Source organism: Siphateles boraxobius, unplaced genomic scaffold, assembly GCF_051911475.1.
Source record: "Siphateles boraxobius isolate OS27281-9 unplaced genomic scaffold, OSU_SipBor_1 125, whole genome shotgun sequence".
Classification (NCBI taxonomy): Eukaryota; Metazoa; Chordata; class Actinopteri; order Cypriniformes; family Leuciscidae; genus Siphateles; species Siphateles boraxobius.
The window spans coordinates 461,735-480,968 of NW_027508728.1; the positions used below are offsets into that span (position 1 = coordinate 461,735).

A 19,234-nucleotide genomic window follows, 5' to 3' on the forward strand; every position below is an offset into this window, starting at 1 on the left:
TAATCATTAATCATAAGCAGTGTCGTTTGTAGACTGTAGCTTTTGTGACACAACTGCTGACGGACTCCACCCTATTAGCATAGGCCCCACCCACAACTGCTGACAGACTCCACCCTATTAGCATAGGCCCCACCCACAACTGCTGACAGACTCCCCTATTAGCATAGGCCCAACCCACGACTGCTGACGGACTCCACCCTATTAGCATAGGTCCCACCCACAACTGCTGACGGACTCCACCCTATTAGCATAGGCCCCACCCACAACTGATGACAGGCTCCACCCTATTAGCATAGGCCCCACCCACAACTGCTGACGGACTCCACCCTATTAGCATAGGCCCCACCCACAACTGCTGACAGACTCCACCCTATTAGCATAGGCCCCACCCACAACTGCTGACAGACTCCCCTATTAGCATAGGCCCAACCCACGACTGCTGACGGACTCCACCCTATTAGCATAGGCCCACCCACAACTGCTGACAGACTCCACCCTATTAGCATAGGCCCCACCCACAACTGCTGACAGACTCCCCTATTAGCATAGGCCCCGCACTCAACTGCTGACGGACTCCACCCTATTAGCATAGGCCCCACCCACAACTGCTGACAGACTCCACTCTATTAGTATAGGCCCCACCCACAACTGCTGACAGACTCCCCTATTAGCATAGGCCCAACCCACGACTGCTGACAGACTCCCCTATTAGCATAGGCCCCGCACTCAACTGCTGACGGACTCCACCCTATTAGCATAGGCCCCACCCACAACTGCTGACAGACTCCACTCTATTAGTATAGGCCCCACCCACAACTGCTGACAGACTCCCCTATTAGCATAGGCCCAACCCACGACTGCTGACGGACTCCACCCTATTAGCATAGGCCCCACCCACAACTGCTGACGGACTCCACCCTATTAGCATAGGCCCCACCCACAACTGCTGACAGGCTCCACCCTATTAGCATAGGCCCCACCCACAACTGCTGACGGACTCCACCCTATTAGCATAGGCCCCACCCACAACTGCTGACAGACTCCACCCTATTAGCATAGGCCCCACCCACAACTGCTGACAGACTCCACCCTATTAGCATAGGCCCCACCCACAACTGCTGACAGACTCCCCTATTAGCATAGGCCCAACCCACGACTGCTGACGGACTCCACCCTATTAGCATAGGCCCACCCACAACTGCTGACAGACTCCACCCTATTAGCATAGGCCCCACCCACAACTGCTGACAGACTCCCCTATTAGCATAGGCCCCGCACTCAACTGCTGACGGACTCCACCCTATTAGCATAGGCCCCACCCACAACTGCTGACAGACTCCACTCTATTAGTATAGGCCCCACCCACAACTGCTGACAGACTCCCCTATTAGCATAGGCCCAACCCACGACTGCTGACAGACTCCCCTATTAGCATAGGCCCCGCACTCAACTGCTGACGGACTCCACCCTATTAGCATAGGCCCCACCCACAACTGCTGACAGACTCCACTCTATTAGTATAGGCCCCACCCACAACTGCTGACAGACTCCCCTATTAGCATAGGCCCAACCCACGACTGCTGACGGACTCCACCCTATTAGCATAGGCCCCACCCACAACTGCTGACAGACTCCACCCTATTAGCATAGGCCCCGCCCACAACTGCTGACAGACTCCCCTATTAGCATAGGCCCAACCCACAACTGCTGACAGACTCCACCCTATTAGCATAGGCCCCACCCACAACTGCTGACAGACTCCACCATATTAGCATAGGCCCCGCCCACACCTCTGACAGACACCACCATATTAGCATAGGCCCCGCCCATGACTGCTGACAGACTCCACCCTAATAGCATAGGCGCTGCCCATGACTGCTGACAGACTCCACCCTATTAGCATAGGCCCAACCCACAACTGCTGACAGACTCCACCCTATTAGCATAGGCCCTGCCCACGACTGCTGACAGACTACAACCTGTTAGCATAGGCCCACCCACGACTTCTGACAGACTCCCCCCTATTAGCATAGGCCCACCCACGACTTCTGACAGACTCCACCCTATTAGCACAGGCCCCGACTGCTATGACTGCTAACAGCTGACCACATCTTCTGACAGACACCACCATATTAGCATAGGCCCCGCCCATGACTGCTGACCGACTCCACCCTATTAGCATAGGCCCCGCCCATGACTGCTGACAGACTCCACCCTATTAGCATAGGCCCCGCCCATGACTGCTGACAGACTCCACCCTATTAGCATAGGCCCAACCCACAACTGCTGAAAGACTCCACCCTATTAGCATAGGCCCCGCCCACAACTGCTGACAGACTCCAACCTGTTAGCATAGGCCCGCCCACGACTTCTGACAGACTCCCCCCTATTAGCATAGGCCCAACCCACAACTGATGACAGACTCCCCCCTATTAGCATAGGCCACGCCCATGACTGCTGACAGACTCCACCCTATTAGCACAGGCCCTCCTACAACTGCTGACAGACACCACCATATTAGCATAGGCCACACTCACAACTGCTGACAGACTCCAGCCTATTAGCATAGGCCCTCCCACGACTGCTGACGGACTCCACTCTATTAGCAAAGGCCCGCCCACTACTTCTGACAGACTCCACCCTATTAGCACAGGTTCTGCCCACAACTGCTGACAGACTCCACCCTATTAGCACAGGCCCGCCCACGACTGCTGACGGACTTGACTTTATTAGCACAGGCCCGCCCATGACTGCTGACAGACTCCACCCTATTAGCACAGGCTATTAGCACAGGCCCTCCCACAACTGCTGACGGACTCCACTCTATTAGCACAGGCCCGCCCACGACTTCTGACAGACTCCACCCTATTAGCACAGGCCCCGCCCATGACTGCTGACAGACTCCACCCTATTAGCATAGGCCCGCCCATGACTGCTGACAGACTCCACCCTATTAGCACAGGCCCGCCCACGACTTCTGACAGACTTCACCCTATTAGCACAGGCCCCGCCCACGACTGCTGACAGACTCCACCCTATTAGCATAGGCCCTCCCATGACTGCTGACGGACTCCACCCTATTAGCACATGCCCACCCATGACTTCTGACAGACTCCAACCTATTAGCATAGGCCCCGCCCACGACTGCTGACAGACTCCACCCTATTAGCATAGGCCCGCCCACGACTGCTGACGGACTCCATCCTATTAGCATAGGCGCTCCCACGACTGCTGACGGACTCCACCCTATTAGCATAGGCGCTCCCACGACTTCTGACAGACTCCACCCTATTAGCATAGGCCCCGCCCACGACTGCTGACGGACTCCACCCTATTAGCATAGGCCCGCCCACGACTGCTGACGGACTCCATCCTATTAGCATAGGCCCTCCCACGACTTGTGACGGACTCCACCCTATTAGCAGAGGCCCGCCCACGACTGCTGATGGACTCCACCCTATCAGCATAGGCCCCACCCACAACTGCTGACAGACTCCACCCTATTAGCACAGGCCCGCCCATGACTTCTGACAGACTCCAACCTATTAGCATAGGCCCCGCCCATGACTGCTGACGGACTCCGAAAGAAAACAATATTTTTCTTTTTACTATCCAATGAGAAGTTGTGAATGACAGTAATGACAGAGACACAACTGATGCAACATGGTGGATGTAGTAGGTATGGATTATTCATACTACACATATTCATATATAGAACATAAAAAATAACAAATAATTTTGATTTCATGGGTACTTTAAGGTAAAAAATAATCGTAGTCCTTATATTTAGGGGGTATTATCAGCATTATTAGAGTTTTTTTTATCTAAAGAAATGTGATTGCCAAGATGGATACACAGTAGCAAATAAAATGAATAATGCACATATACTTTCAGGTCAAATCAGATAACTGTCACCTTATTGTGTAAAAATTTGTTCTGAAAGAACAAAAAAAATGTAATATGAAACATAAGAGGAACGAGTTATTTTTTATTAAAATATGACGAATAAAAAAAAGCCTTAAATTTCAATTTTTATTCTACTGTCTTTTATATGCAGGACAGTCACGTGGTGTCGCGGCCTAGCGTTGCCACGCCCCGCTACGCGTGCGTACGTGCGCGCTCACGTACAACGCGTGGTTCTCTCACATTGCCGTAAGTAGGGAAGACTAGTCCGTCGTTTTAAAGGTTCCAGGGGTTCTTTTACATGTTTTAATTGAGATTAGCCACTCTGCGTCTTAGACTGAAGCCTGTTTGGTCTAGGGGTGGAGTGGAGAGTGCGAGAGGCTCCCGCTGGAAGCACACACATCGTTCGCTGATCATTGCGGTGGATTTGAGGGGTGTTTGTTAGAGGAGAAATGGCCACTGAGGTGGAGACTCTCCTGCCGAACAACTCGCTGCTCAAGCCGGAGGAGCTCGAGCACCAGGCCGGCGAAGGCGGAGGGTTTGTGGGGAAGGAGCAGAGCCTGAAACGGGCGAAGGACGAGAGCAACAGCCAGGCGAAGGAGAACCTGGAGCAGGAGAGCGAAGACGACGCGTGTAAGACGGAGTTTACCGAGGCTCCGCCGCCCAAGGTGAACCCGTGGACGAAGAAGATGAGCGGCGTCAACGGACAAGCGCTGCACGGTCTGTACCAGTGTGTGTGTGTGTGTGTGTGGTTTTTAACACAACAAACCGTTGGCAACGAGCGAGTTCATCATCATGAGGGGCATCTATGAGAGAACATGTTGAATAATAACGTTAACAGAACGTCCTGGGCTTTAATAATGCTCTCGAAACGTTAGCGTTTTTATACAACCTCATGTGACCGTTAAAAAAACGTTTCAGTTGGACTTATCTAACGTTTTTTTTAATGTTGCAGCTTGTTTCAGAACGTGAAAATGTAACATTCCCACAATTAAAAGTTCCTTCAAAACATTCAGAAATAACGTTTTCATTAGTTGATGGGAATGTGTTTTTGTCCGCAGGGATGTCAAATGATGTTTATCGAGTTTCTCACACACATGACAGCAGATTGTAAGCACTGCTAGGCCTCGAATCTGTTTCAGGACTCAAACATTCAACTCGTACACGAGTGTATTGATATGATGCCAAACAAACCTTATTTATCTAAACTATAGTCGCAGATGAGACGCAAAATGTCTTGTTGTTCTTCACCTTCATCGCTTATCCGAACAAATGGCTATCGGATTAGCATTAGCATTAGCGGCCTATGGGGATCGAGCTCGTCTGACAGGCCGGGGCTGATGCCGCTTTACTGTACATCAGCTGCAAATAAAATCACGTTTATTTATCGTTTTACGTGACGTTGTCATACTAGATGAGATGCATTTGTTTACGGTGTTATATTGCAATCGCCGAACGTGTGATTATCCGCTTTATGTTCTGGCACGACACGTGTGAGATCCACGTGTTTGTCACGAACTCGCTCGGATTCGCGTATAAGCGTTTTTAAACGCATATCTGGTTAAATGGTGTTTTTTATGAACGGCGCTCGTGACAGTTTGTCTCTCTCGCGGTGTTTAATGCACGTGCATGCGCCAGTCCTGCTGTTAGCCGTTAGCAGTTAGCTTCTGATCACTCCTCTTTTATTAATACTCATGTTCGATTGACACACGAATGGGATCGCGGGCATGGCATCGTCGCACTGCTTTATTTCACTTGCAGAAATGATGTAATGAATGGCTCGTGGAGCCGCTATCAATCCCAGAGTTCCCCTGGATGAAGGCAACGTGGTTTGTGCCATGTGATCACGTGCGGATAGATGCGAGTTACTGCTCTGCTTCCAGTGTTTACGGGCTTCCCAAGCTAACGCAAAGGATCATTAATTAGCGAAGGCCTGATCCATGTTGCTTTAGATTCCTCAGCCTTTTTGCCTTTGACTCGTGTATTTTGAAGTAGCCCCCCCTCTTCGGTTTGTTTTTTGTTGTTTTATGCTTGGTTAATACTTTTTGTATATTGACAACATTTGTATATGAGTTACACATGTGTATTTTCATTCTCCCACGAGATTTTTGTATGCTGCTGTTTTTTTTGTCAATTAAAAAAAAAAGTAGCTTTAAACACCGAGAGAATGAGTCGAGTGACGTCATGACAGCTGACGATTACTGTTTTCCGTCTAGAAAAGATCATTACCAGAGCCAGTGCTGCACATGCCGAGAGATTGTTGGGAGAATTTAGTAAATTGAGTTGATTAGAATGAATTGAACCCCCGAAATATATATATATATATGGGGTGTAACAATACCCTCATGTTACGATTCGATACATATCACGGTACTGAACTCACGATACGATATTACTGCGACGCTCCCAAGACACATGATGAAATATGTACTTTTGAATAAAATGCTAAATTTGATGTTACATTGTGTGTGTAAATGAATAGTCTTGGACTTGGGGTTAGTCCATAGAGACACCAGAATAACAATATTCATGATTCTGAAGCTGAAAATACGGAATTATTTTAATGAATATTCTTGCACTCTGACTAGATGTATTTAAAATAATGTAGAACACTTTTTACACAAATATTCCCCCCTTGCATTATGCATTATATTCAACATTATATAGGCTATATATATATATAAATAGTTTAATGTAGTACTGGCACAAAAACTCTCAAAACTTGAATTTTCTTCTCGCACAGTAATTTTTATTTTGGGTGAACTAACCACGATACACATTGTTGCATTTTTGTATTGCGATATTGTTACACCCCTAATATATATATGGACTGAATTATTATCTTTAACAGCAACATATTATTGTTAATTGTGTGTAAACGGAGCTGATTGTTCACAGATGAACACAGTGCCGCGCTTCACTCTGAAACACACAGCGCAACAGAATAGATTATTATTATTAAATAACAGCTTTTTACAGTTTGATCAGCGCACTCATCTTATAACAGTGCAATAATCTGTGTAACCGTGGTATACAGTGAGTTTAGAAGAGCTAAGGGCCGTTGTTGGACAGCGCAGGTTCGAGTTCACTGTAAACCACGGCTTATTGCTTTTATATATCGATTACCACACAATTCATTAAAGGCAAAATATATATTAATATGCAACTTTTTTTAAGCCAAATTATTGAATGCCGTCCTTCCCCTAGAAAATAGTCCCTGACTGAGACCGTAAACCGCATCTGAATGTTAAATAAAAACAGAGACTTTTCTCATGCGCTGGTATTTATTTGAGAGAATATATAGATTGTCCTGTTTCGGGATCGCTGGAATATTAATGACTCCGCTCATCGATTCCGATACTTATAATTCCCTTATTTCTATTCCTATAAGGGGAAAAAACAACAACCTTACATATCTTTCACATACTGCAAAACCTTTAATTGTATCTGAATATCATGAATAAAAATCAACAGCTAAAGAACACTTACACAAGGAACGTTTGCCTGTAGAAAAACATCTAGCCTAACTAATATACATTTCAGGCATTATTAAAGACAAGTAAACATTGCTAAAAAATTTGCAATCGCAACATAGATACAACTGAACAAAAGATATGATTGAAATAGTGTTTTAAGGTATTCAGGTACAGAAACTGTAATGAAATGTAAAATAACTGCACTTTATAAATATAATATACATTACATATATAGTTACTAAAGTTATTCAGTCAAGAACAGAGAGTTAATTCTCTTTGTCTTTAGTTGTGTGATTAGTGTTATTATAGAGATGCAGGAATATCAGTGCTGTCACTTTAAGAGCTGCACGGATCCAGTATACTGATACACACACACACACACACACACACACAGAACACAGCGCACGAGTCGTCTTGTGCTCGAATGCTTTAAAGTCAGTTAAAATGCTCAAAGGAATCGAAAATTTTATTTTATAACAAATATTCGATTCCAGAATTGTAATACGTTTGATTCCGAACCCGACTCTCTCAGCAAAGTATTAGTTTGACCGTGGGCGTCCGGCTCGAACACAACGTCAGCAGGGGTCACTCATACTTCATTACGCAAATACACATATTGTGCAAAACTCAATGCTAAAGACCTTTTGTGTTGTTCTGTGACGTGTACATTATGAAACCGGTGGACTGCCAGACTCCAGTTAATGAATGAGAAACACTGTATCAGTAAACCGTTCTCTAAGAGGACTGAGTTCAGAGCACGTGTGTGTGTGTGTGTGTGTGTGTGTGTGTGTGTGTCTGCTGACACACTCTTACAGCTGGAACAGACTCAAATCACACAAAGCAAGTTACCAGTAATCCTGTTCACACAGACAGCATATGACCCAAATGAACATTCTTGGCCAAAAATTATACTAGTATTTGTTTTAGAAAATGACTATCAGTTCTCTTAATGTCATAATCCTAGACACATCTTCATAAAGTTATTGAAGCTTGTTTCAGGTCTCTGACCGTATTTCAATGAGAGCTAGGCTACTTTTTAAAGATGTTATACAATACCTAAATCTCTCAAATAATGTAAACCGAATCAGAGAATACAATTCTTTATGGAAAACATTACTTTGCATATTATACTGTGGTTGTAACTATAGATGTTGTTATAGATCACGGTTATTACGGTTTTGTTAAAATGTGCTGGAAATGTTCATAAAGTACTGATACTACACACTGAAATACTTTCATCAAGTTTTAATATCGGAAGACAACAAACAGCAGTGCTTAGCACATTTACTCTTAACTGTTTTTCATCAAATGCAGTAAATACTGTAATATAGTGTGATCAAATGCAGTAAATACTGTAATATAGTGTGATCAACTGCAGTAAATACTGTAATATAGTGTGATCAAATGCTGTAAATACTGTAATATAGTGTGATCAAATGCAGTAAATACTGTAATTTAGTGTGATCAAATGCAGTAAATACTGTAATATAGTGTGATCAAATGCAGTAAATACTGTAATATAGTGTGATCAAATGCTGTAAATACTGTAATATAGTGTGATCAAATGCAGTAAATACTGTAATATAGTGTGATCAAATGCTGTAAATACTGTAATATAGTGTGATCAAATGCAGTAAATACTGTAATATAGTGTGATCAAATGCAGTAAATACTGTAATATAGTGTGATCAAATGCAGTAAATACTCTAATATAGTGTGATCAAATGCAGTAAATACTCTAATATAGTGTGATTAAATGCAGTAAATACTGTAATATAGTGTGATCAAATGCAGTAAATACTGTAATATAGTGTGATCAAATGCAGTAAATACTCTAATATAGTGTGATCAAATGCAGTAAATACCGTAATATAGTGTGATCAAATGCTGTAAATACTGTAATATAGTGTGATCAAATGCAGTAAATACTGTAATATAGTGTGATCAAATGCAGTAAATACTGTAATATAGTGTGATCAAATGCAGTAAATACTCTAATATAGTGTGATCAAATGCAGTAAATACTCTAATATAGTGTGATCAAATGCAGTAAATACTGTAATATAGTGTGATCAAATGCAGTAAATACTGTAATATAGTGTGATCAAATGCAGTAAATACTGTAATATAGTGTGATCAAATGCAGTAAATACTGTAATATAGTGTGATCAAATGCTGTAAATACTGTAATATAGTGTGATCAAATGCAGTAAATACTGTAATATAGTGTGATCAAATGCAGTAAATACTGTAATATAGTGTGATCAAATGCAGTAAATACTGTAATATAGTGTGATCAAATGCAGTAAATACTGTAATATAGTGTGATCAAATGCAGTAAATGCTGTAATATAGTGTGATCAAATGCAGTAAATACTGTAATATAGTGTGATCAAATGCAGTAAATACTGTAATATAGTGTGATCAAATGCAGTAAATACTGTAATATAGTGTGATCAAATGCAGTAAATACCGTAATATAGTGTGATCAAATGCAGTAAATACTGTAATATAGTGTGATCAAATGCAGTAAATACTGTAATATAGTGTGATCAAATGCTGTAAATACTATAATATAGTGTGATCAAATGCTGTAAATACTGTAATATAGTGTGATCAAATGCTGTAAATACTGTAATATAGTGTGATCAAATGCAGTAAATACTGTTATATAGTGTCATCTAATGCAGTAAATACTGTAATATAGTGTGATCAAATGCAGTAAATACTGTAATATAGTGTGATCAAATGCAGTAAATACTGTAATATAGTGTGATCAAATGCAGTAAATACTGTAATATAGTGTGATCAAATGCTGTAAATACTGTAATATAGTGTGATCAAATGCTGTAAATACTGTAATATAGTGTGATCAAATGCTGTAAATACTGTAATATAGTGTGATCAAATGCTGTAAATACTGTAATATAGTGTCATCTAATGCAGTAAATACTGTAATATAGTGTGATCAAATGCATTAAATACTGTAATATAGTGTGATCAAATGCAGTAAATACTGTAATATAGTGTGATCAAATGCAGTAAATACTGTAATATAGTGTGATCAAATGCAGTAAATACTATAATATAGTGTGATCAAATGCTGTAAATACTGTAATATAGTGTGATCAAATGCAGTAAATACTGTAATATAGTGTGATCAAATGCAGTAAATACTGTAATATAGTGTGATCAAATGCAGTAAATACTGTAATATAGTGTGATCAAATGCAGTAAATACTGTTATATAGTGTCATCTAATGCAGTAAATACTGTAATATAGTGTGATCAAATGCAGTAAATACTGTTATATAGTGTCATCTAATGCAGTAAATACTGTAATATAGTGTGATCAAATGCAGTAAATGCTGTAATATAGTGTGATCAAATGCAGTAAATACTGTTATATAGTGTGATCAAATGCAGTAAATACTGTAATATAGTGTGATCAAATGCTGTAAATACTGTAATATAGTGTGATCGCAGTGATTGTCTTGTGAAGAACCAGCATCTCGACTCTCACAAGTTCTTGAAGCACGAGTGAATGAGTTTTTTTTACAGTGACTCAACAAAAAGGCTGCATTATTTGGTTGTAATAGGTTGTACGTTTTCATCAGAGAATATTACGAGAAAATCATCTACTGAACGCGTGAGATTGAAACGGATCAGATGTCGTTAAGATTCTCTCGTTGTCTGTTTGTGCCAGGCCTTATTTATATAAATACACCTTTTAGATGTGTATTTTATCGCTTTTTCTCCACTCTTTCTAAAGTAGACAAGATGCATGTTTTGCTTGTCTGAAATTTTACTAGTGTCATTTGGTTTAGAATGAGACACACACACACACACACACACACACACACACACACACACACACACACACACACACACACACACACACACACACACACACACACACACACACACACACACACACACAGGCTTAAACCAGTTTGATGTGTGCAACTAGTAGTGCTGGGCAACGATTAATTGCATCCACAATAAAAGTTTATTTACATAATATGTGTGTGTGTACTGTGTTTAATTATTTTGTATAAATACACACACGCATGCATATATTTAAGAAAAATGTGTTGTTTACACATAAAATATTTACATTTATATATACATGCAAATATTCCTCAAAATATATACATGCATATGTGTATTTATATATACAAAATACTTATACACAGTACACACACATATTATGTAAACACACTTTTATTTTGGATGTGATTAATCGTTGCACAGCCCTAGCGTCTAGCCTAGTGTGGCATTGCATGTACATGTTTTTTAGGTTTAGTGGTAATATGAGCACCAAAAATGTAACTTATTTGACCCGTTTTTAATCGTCATGCTCTTTTTTTGCTTCTCTAGAGCATTCTGGTCCCACAAAGGTTGTGAAGGCAGGGAACTCGCGAGCGCGGCGCGGAGGAAAGGTGAGTGGCGTTCACTTGAGTCTCTCTACAGGAGCAGGACTGGTTTACAGGTTTGCAACATTACATTTATTGAAGAAAATGCCTTGTAAAGACTGAAGGTCCGTTCAGGCCAAGAGCGATAAGTCTATCAGCATCCACACCTGCGCTCTGCTATTAGAAGCACCGCAGTCTTTAGCGCTTCAGTCGTCTGACGCTTTAAAGCTGGAAGGATTCTGATTGGCTGTCATTTATCGTTCATCAGCTGGAAAAAAACAATTCTGAAAGCGATTCCAGCGATACGTGGCGTTAGTTGTGGTGTGGAATCTGCTATTCTTTTACATTAGAGTGATTTTAACTATATCGTTCTCCTTGGTTTGAATGGGCCTTAAGGCCTGTTTCTAGGGGTGCAACGGGTCGCAGTTGATCGTGATCTGCACGGATCAGCTTACCCCACGGTTCGACACACACGGGATTCGCGGATTTACTGCTGATTTCAACCATCGTAGAGTGAAAGTTTATCATTTGGACGTGTTTTGTCTTGCCAATTTACACATTAAAACAACTTTAAACGCGTAAGAAGAGGCGAAACCGGGACTCGCACGTTCAGACAGCGCTCGAACACAGATCTGAGTCCTATTTTTGCGTTTCCTTGCTCTTGAACGGACACATGCGCACTCAATACCGTCTAAATATCCGTCTCTGCAAGTATTCTCTCGGTTCTCATGAGTGAACAGTTGAGAAAGAAACCGGATGTTTGTCAGTTTATTCGGTCTTAAAGTGACGTCAGCCTGATATTCCTGCTGTTGTCTGTCAGTAATGTTAATAAAACAACAAAATACAGCTTTAACAAAGATGAAACTATTTAATTTCTACAGTGAACAAATAGTGTTATTTGACATTTAGACCTAATAATTTATGTGCCTGAATATTACTGTTAGACTTTGTAACTTTATTTAGTATTCATCTCTGCTTGTAATTTCTGTATTTCTTATTTTACTGTTCCCTTGTTTTTAATAATGTTTGAACTTTATCAGTTAGACTAGTAGTTTTTGCTGTGGTATTAAAGTGGTACTTTTTTTTTTTTTTTTTTTTTTTTGCTGATCCGAAAAACGATCTGTGGTTCACAACGTAACTGATCTGAATTGTGAGTTTTGCGATCCGTTGCACCTCTACCTGTTGCACACCGCATGTTAAAGTGTGTGTTTTTCAGATGCCCACAGCTATAAGAGTCGAGAATCGGCAGATCAGGGTCTTTTATTAACAGAGAAAATGTATATCGATACAGTAGTTTGATACAAGCATATCTGAAAACAGCGGAGGACGCAGTGTAAATATAACTAGTTTGTGCTTTTTTATTTTCATTTTTAGTTTAGTCTTTAGTCAATTTAAAACGAAAGCATTATTTTTGTTTTTAGATTGTAATGTTACAATGTAATGTGATTATAACCACCTTCTTGCACATAATATATTGCATAGCCTACATTACATTCCCTATATTTGTTTCCATATCCTTCAATTTCAACATTGTTTATAGGATATCATGGGGCAGGATGAGACACTTTAAAAATACTGAGATGATTATCGTTTATCGCCTTTTAACCAAAAATACCGAGATATGTCTGTTTTGCCATATCTCCCATCCCTAGTTTACGCTGCTGCGTTGTGTGTGTGTGTGTGTGTGTGTGTGTGTGTGTGTGTGTGTGTGTGTGTGTGTGTGTGTGTGTGTGTGCTGCTGTCAAACGGGCCTAACCCTCAAATGTCTTTAAAGGTGGGGGATTTCGGAGACACGAACAACTGGCCGACGCCGGGAGAGATTGCTACGAAAGAAGTTCAGGTAAGAGCGCTAGAAATCTGACTGGACCCACAGCGATGTGTGTTTCTGCATCTGAACCAGATCACAGCTCAATCCTGACCTGCGTCTCTGAAGTTACACACCACTGACAGGGTTCGTACAAGGTGCTTGAATTTGACTTTTGGAAATGTACTGTAAGTCCTGGAAAACCCTTGAAAACAGCCGTATTTATGAAGGGTGCTTGAGTTATTGAAAGACAATATATGGGAAATTTATTTCAAATTTTATTGATAAAACAATCTTTTTACACAAAATTAAAGCTGCAGTCCTGATATTGAGGTATTTTGCATGGCTATGAGTGTGATATTACTCATATAAATATCCAAGTATATGATACAGCTTTTATTCTTCAGGCCAATCATATTCATGGGTGAATAAGGAAAGCGATATCTTTGTCATACTATCATTTCAATGGTTAAAGTTTGCACAGTCATTGCTTCTGCTGCACTTTATTTGTACCATTTTGTTTTAAGCTTATTTTGATTATCTATTTACCTTTTTTTAATTTAAAAGATAATCAAAACAGATATTCTTTGATAAATTATATCTCTGATTGTAGTGCTTGGAAAAAACAAAAGTAGTGCTTAAAGTCCTTTGATTTTACAGTATCTGTACGAACCCTGAACTTAGTGCTTGTTTTACAACATGTGCAAAATATCGTCCTTTAGGAGGAAGGGTTAGATTCATCATTTAAAATATCCTTTTTATAAAGAGCACATCAAGTGTAAAGTCAGACAAGTTTGTGAAAATACCACAGTATGATTGATTTTATTTCTCTTGATGAACATGTCAGGTTGTGAAGAAGTCAGCGGTCAAACGAGACTCCAAGGGAAAGAGGGAAAATGAAGAGAGCAAAGAGAACCTCAAAGCTAAATCTGACGACTCTGGAGAGGAGAAAAACACAGACGAGGAGTCGCAGAAGAACGGACACAAAAAGAGAGGTGTTTAACGCCAGATCCTTTACTAGAGTGAGAGAGGGAAGAAGTGAACGCTCATGTTGTTTCTTGTATCGATTTTAAAGGAGTCGTTCACCTCAGAATTCAAATCTCCTGATTATTCACTCTCCTCACGTCATCCAAGATGTTCACGTCTTTCTTTCTCCATTGAAGTCACTATATGGATAAAATCCTGGAGTGTTTTCCTCAAAAACCTTCATTTCTTTCCCACTGAAGAAAGAAATACATGAACATCTTGGATGGAGGAGAGTGAATTATCAGGAGATTTTAATTCTGAAGTGAACGACTCCTTTAAGATGTGTTTTGAAATGAATGTGTGTAAAAACTAATGATGTTGATGGTGTTGTAGGAAATAAGCACAAGTGGGTTCCTCTGATGATCGAGGTGAAGTCTGAGGGTCCTCGCGAGCGCTCCGCCTCCCGGAACAACACGCGCCAGTTTGACGCCCATCGAATCCCTCCCGGCAGCAGGAACGACCTGAGAGGTATTCCCTCGCTTTTCACTGCGCTGGGTTACATCCTGGCCACATCTGATGCAGTGAGACACGAACAGCCATTACACAAGATAAAACACACCTTTATCTGTGTGAACAACTCCATTATAAATGTACACATTAAGTTTGTGTGCAACATGCATGTAGCGGAAACATGCATGCATATTAATGCATATAATACAAGACAAACTACAAAATGAAGATTAAAAATGTTTCGCACTCGTTTGATCTTGTCTGCTTACTTTAAAGTCAGCATGAAATAAAACCGCATCTATTCGTGAAAATCAAATTACAGATCTTATTTGAACAATTAATCTGTGCATGCGTGTCATTTTCGTAAAGTTTAATCAGCGTCAGTCTCTCCAGTGACGTGTTCTGGATCCTCCAATCATGCAGTCTGGTTTTAGCTCCGCCCCTGCAAGCGGGCGCTCATCTGCATACACTTATAAGAGCCACGCCCACATCCCAACATCCAAACCCTTCCCTACATTTATTCTTTCCGATAATCTGTTACATTCATATCTACGTCACAGTGCGGAAGAAAAGTTCTGAGGCTACTTCCTTTTCATTGCGACATTAATTTCACATTACATGATTGTTTTGCAACCACCCTTAATACCTTAGCAACTGCATAGCAACAGTTTAGCAACAACCCAGAATACCCTAGCAACCACCCTGAGTACCATAGCAACACCCTAGCAACAACCCAGAATAGCCTACCAACCAAATAGCAACCACCCTGAGTACCTTAGCAACTGAATAGCAACACCCTAGCAACCAGTCAAAGTAGCCCATTAGGACTAATTTAATCTTTGATCTATCTAATCTTTCTGATATCTATCCATCTAATATTTCTGATATCCATCTAATATTTCTGAGATCTATCTAATATTTCTGATATCTATCTAATATTTCTGATATCCATCTAATATTTCTGATATCTATCTATCTGACTTTTAAAACTGCTAAACTTAAACAGTTTCAAACTGAAAACCTTCAAACTTCAAGCCTTTAAAGCTACTTAAAACAAGTTTGTAGACAAACTAAGTTGGCTTGAAAAAGCCTAGCCAGAAAGTTTTATCTTGTATGATATGCATACCCACAGACTAGATGCTCACAAGTATATACTGTATTCCCAGCTGTGGAGAGCAGCTTCAGTCAGCCGGTTGTACTGTACGCTAAACGGTGTGAATGATCCCTTCATGGGGCATGTGAAAGAGAAACGGTCTTCAAAGACTAGGAAATAGCGATGATCACTACACAATCTAACTTCCTGTTCCTGCTTTTGTCACTGGTGTCAGGCACACCTACTGCTCTTTTGATGTGTGTGTGTGTGTTTGCAGATTGGCACAGTGGGAAGTACGATCAGGAGTTGAGGGATGACCATGACGAGGTGTCGAGTGTGAAGAGCGAGGGAGCGCCGTACAGAGCCGGTGGCCGGGGCCGAGGCCGGGGTCGGGGACGAGGAAGAGGGCGAGGAAGAGGGCGAGGTATGAACTCTACAAGTGACCTTCATTAACATTGATCGAGCAAACACTGAGTCCTGGCTCAAAGTCACGCTCTCAGAAGATTACACCACTAACCCAGCAATGATTCAGGCGCTCTGCCATTATGATTACGGTTGGGTATCATTTGAGTTTGAATGACTCCGATTCTGCTCATCGATTCCTAATTTCGATTCCAATAAGGTAAAACAACCTTAGATATTATTCACATTTAGTCTTATTACAAAACATTTAATTGTAGCTGAATGTCTTGACTTTCTTACTCAAGGAACGTTTGCCTGTAGAAAAACAACTAGCTTAACTAATATACATTTCAGGCATTATTAAAGACAGTTCAATCATTATTAAAGACAGGTAAACACTCAGTAATTAAAAAAGAGCAATCACAACAAATAGACACAACTGTGTATGTGTTTTTTTGATGGACGATGCTGATATCTTTGAGAGCAGGGAGACCGGTATATTATATTACATTATTTCATTTAAAGATAAAAACACCTGCAAACAATTGCTGAAATTAAATTTACATTAATCTTACATGCATATATTTACTAAAATAGAAATAAGTAAATGTGAAAATTAATTTGAAAAAATTTTAAATTAAAGAAATTGTTAGTGCTGTTTTAAAGGTCTGTAATGTTGTTTTGGCGTCTCCTACAACAGGTTCACATTCAACTTTATTTCCTCATATCCACTGCAGCTTCAGCTCTTTTCTCTGTGTCTCAAACGAATCAAGAATTCGGTCTCTAAACCCCGCCTCTCTGAGAGCTGCTCTGCAGTGATTGGTCTGAGGATCCGGACTGTTGTGATTAGTCAGAAAGCAAACGCTCATTATCATATCTGACTCGGCTCTTGATCCCAGTGATACGAACAGTAACGATGGCGTGGGTTTTACCGTATCAATCTCAGAAAACAGCGTCTTCTCGACACGAAAAAACACGAACCAAACTCTTCCAGTCTCAGGTACACTAGTGTTTGAGGGTGGGGCTAAGAGACGCTGTTCAGCCAATCAAGACCATAAAGTGGAATTATGCAAATTAGCCACAAACCTGCGCAGGTTCATCAGGAACTGATACTGAATTACTGACGACTCGTTTCAGGCAGTTCAGAATCGCTTCTTTTTTTGAGACAATAACTCCATTTATCTGCAGTTTGATCTGAAACTTTACAGACCTTTTACATTCACAAACAGCTCTATTACTCACTACATGGGGATCATTTCTCAAGAAGCATAATGAGGGCACTTACATCGTCTGTTTCTGCTTGACTCAGGTCATTATGACTACTACTACGGCTATAAAGGCTTTGATGGAAAGGATGGAGCCTGTGGTCAGAAGTTCAACAGCACAGTGACTTACTATTACGACAACATGAGCAGTAATGACTTGTACACTGTGGACCACGACCTGCTCAAGGACTACATCAAGAGACAGATGTGAGTAACACGCACGTTCCCTGAGAAATATATACATCTGCCTTTAATAATAATAATAACCTTTATTTTATAAAGCGCAAAAGCTGCTTCTGAAAGCGCTGTACACACAATAGACAATAGTCAAAAGCTAACACATCAACAGGTAAATGCAAGTTTAAAAAAGAATGTCTTAAAGGCCATGTTGCAGGTTGACCACCACTGTCGATTAATGGGTACATAAATCACTCAAGATATGTATATAATTTTTAAAATGTCTCAAAAATGGTCTTAAAGACCATTTTTTTACGTTTTTGGTAGTAACGGTTTTTTTTTACGCGATTCGGTGATGATGTCACGTTGGCGAGAAGTGGAGGAAAGGTAGCCTCAGTCTAGTATTATGGCGACTGACTGGGATGAGGAAGAGGTGGCAAGAGCCAACATGTATGATGGCCCGCAGCCGTATAATCTCGAACCTGCCAGACGTGAGAGGGCAAATGAGGAATTGCCAAGAACTGATGGCCGTTAAAGCCAATTATAAATGCATGGTCCCAGTAGAATGAGTGGAGAGTTGGTGAAGTGTCCTGGTGAGTTGCTATCATTTAGCAACGCAGCAATGAGCACTTGAGCTAGTCTACGAGCAGCCGTGCACAGTAACCACACATATTTTTTTTACTGTCATTGAATAGCACCGAGTGAAAACTGTCTTTTTATCTAGTGTAGGCTTGGGCGGTATCCAAATTTTGATACCGTCAAACCTCCTCCCTATTTTACCGGGGTATACGGTATTACCGTGACTAATTAAAAATTATGACATAAGGCTCAGAGAGCGTCACCAAACTGTTGGCTTGTGCCTACACCGTTCAGAAACTGAATACCAGAGCGGGCATAATAAAAATAAAAATCAAGGCCAACCCGTGCACGTTGTGTCTGATCCCGGCTGACGGCATTAAATGTAATATGAGCCGGAGCCATATTTAGACTCGACTGTTTTCAATACGTGGGCCGTTATAATATGGTGGCGCCAAATAATTTTTTAGCCCAGATGCTGAGGGGGTGGTAGATATAAATACTATTTATAAATGAGCAAAAATGGGACAATTCATAATATTTAATTATTTTAGTTATGACAATTGTATTCATTTTATTAATTAATTTAAATTAAATTAACAAGCAAGAAGTGCATTTGTAAATCCCCGGTGACACGCGTCCATTGA

The 19,234-nt window shown here is 41.0% G+C and overlaps 1 protein-coding gene across 1 annotated transcript in view; it reads left to right on the plus strand.

Annotated features, from left to right (window-relative positions):
• The first annotated feature begins 4,057 nt into the window (after positions 1–4,057).
• larp1 (La ribonucleoprotein 1, translational regulator) overlaps positions 4,058–19,234 on the plus strand; it is a 35,348-nt gene continuing 20,171 nt past the window's right edge. Inside the window, exons 1-7 of the mRNA XM_077224777.1 lie at positions 4,058–4,623; positions 11,760–11,821; positions 13,569–13,634; positions 14,446–14,593; positions 14,958–15,092; positions 16,445–16,591; positions 17,879–18,041. Coding sequence (XP_077080892.1) covers positions 4,356–4,623; positions 11,760–11,821; positions 13,569–13,634; positions 14,446–14,593; positions 14,958–15,092; positions 16,445–16,591; positions 17,879–18,041 — 989 coding nt within the window. The 5' untranslated portion in view covers positions 4,058–4,355. The remainder of the gene's footprint in view (positions 4,624–11,759; positions 11,822–13,568; positions 13,635–14,445; positions 14,594–14,957; positions 15,093–16,444; positions 16,592–17,878; positions 18,042–19,234) is intronic.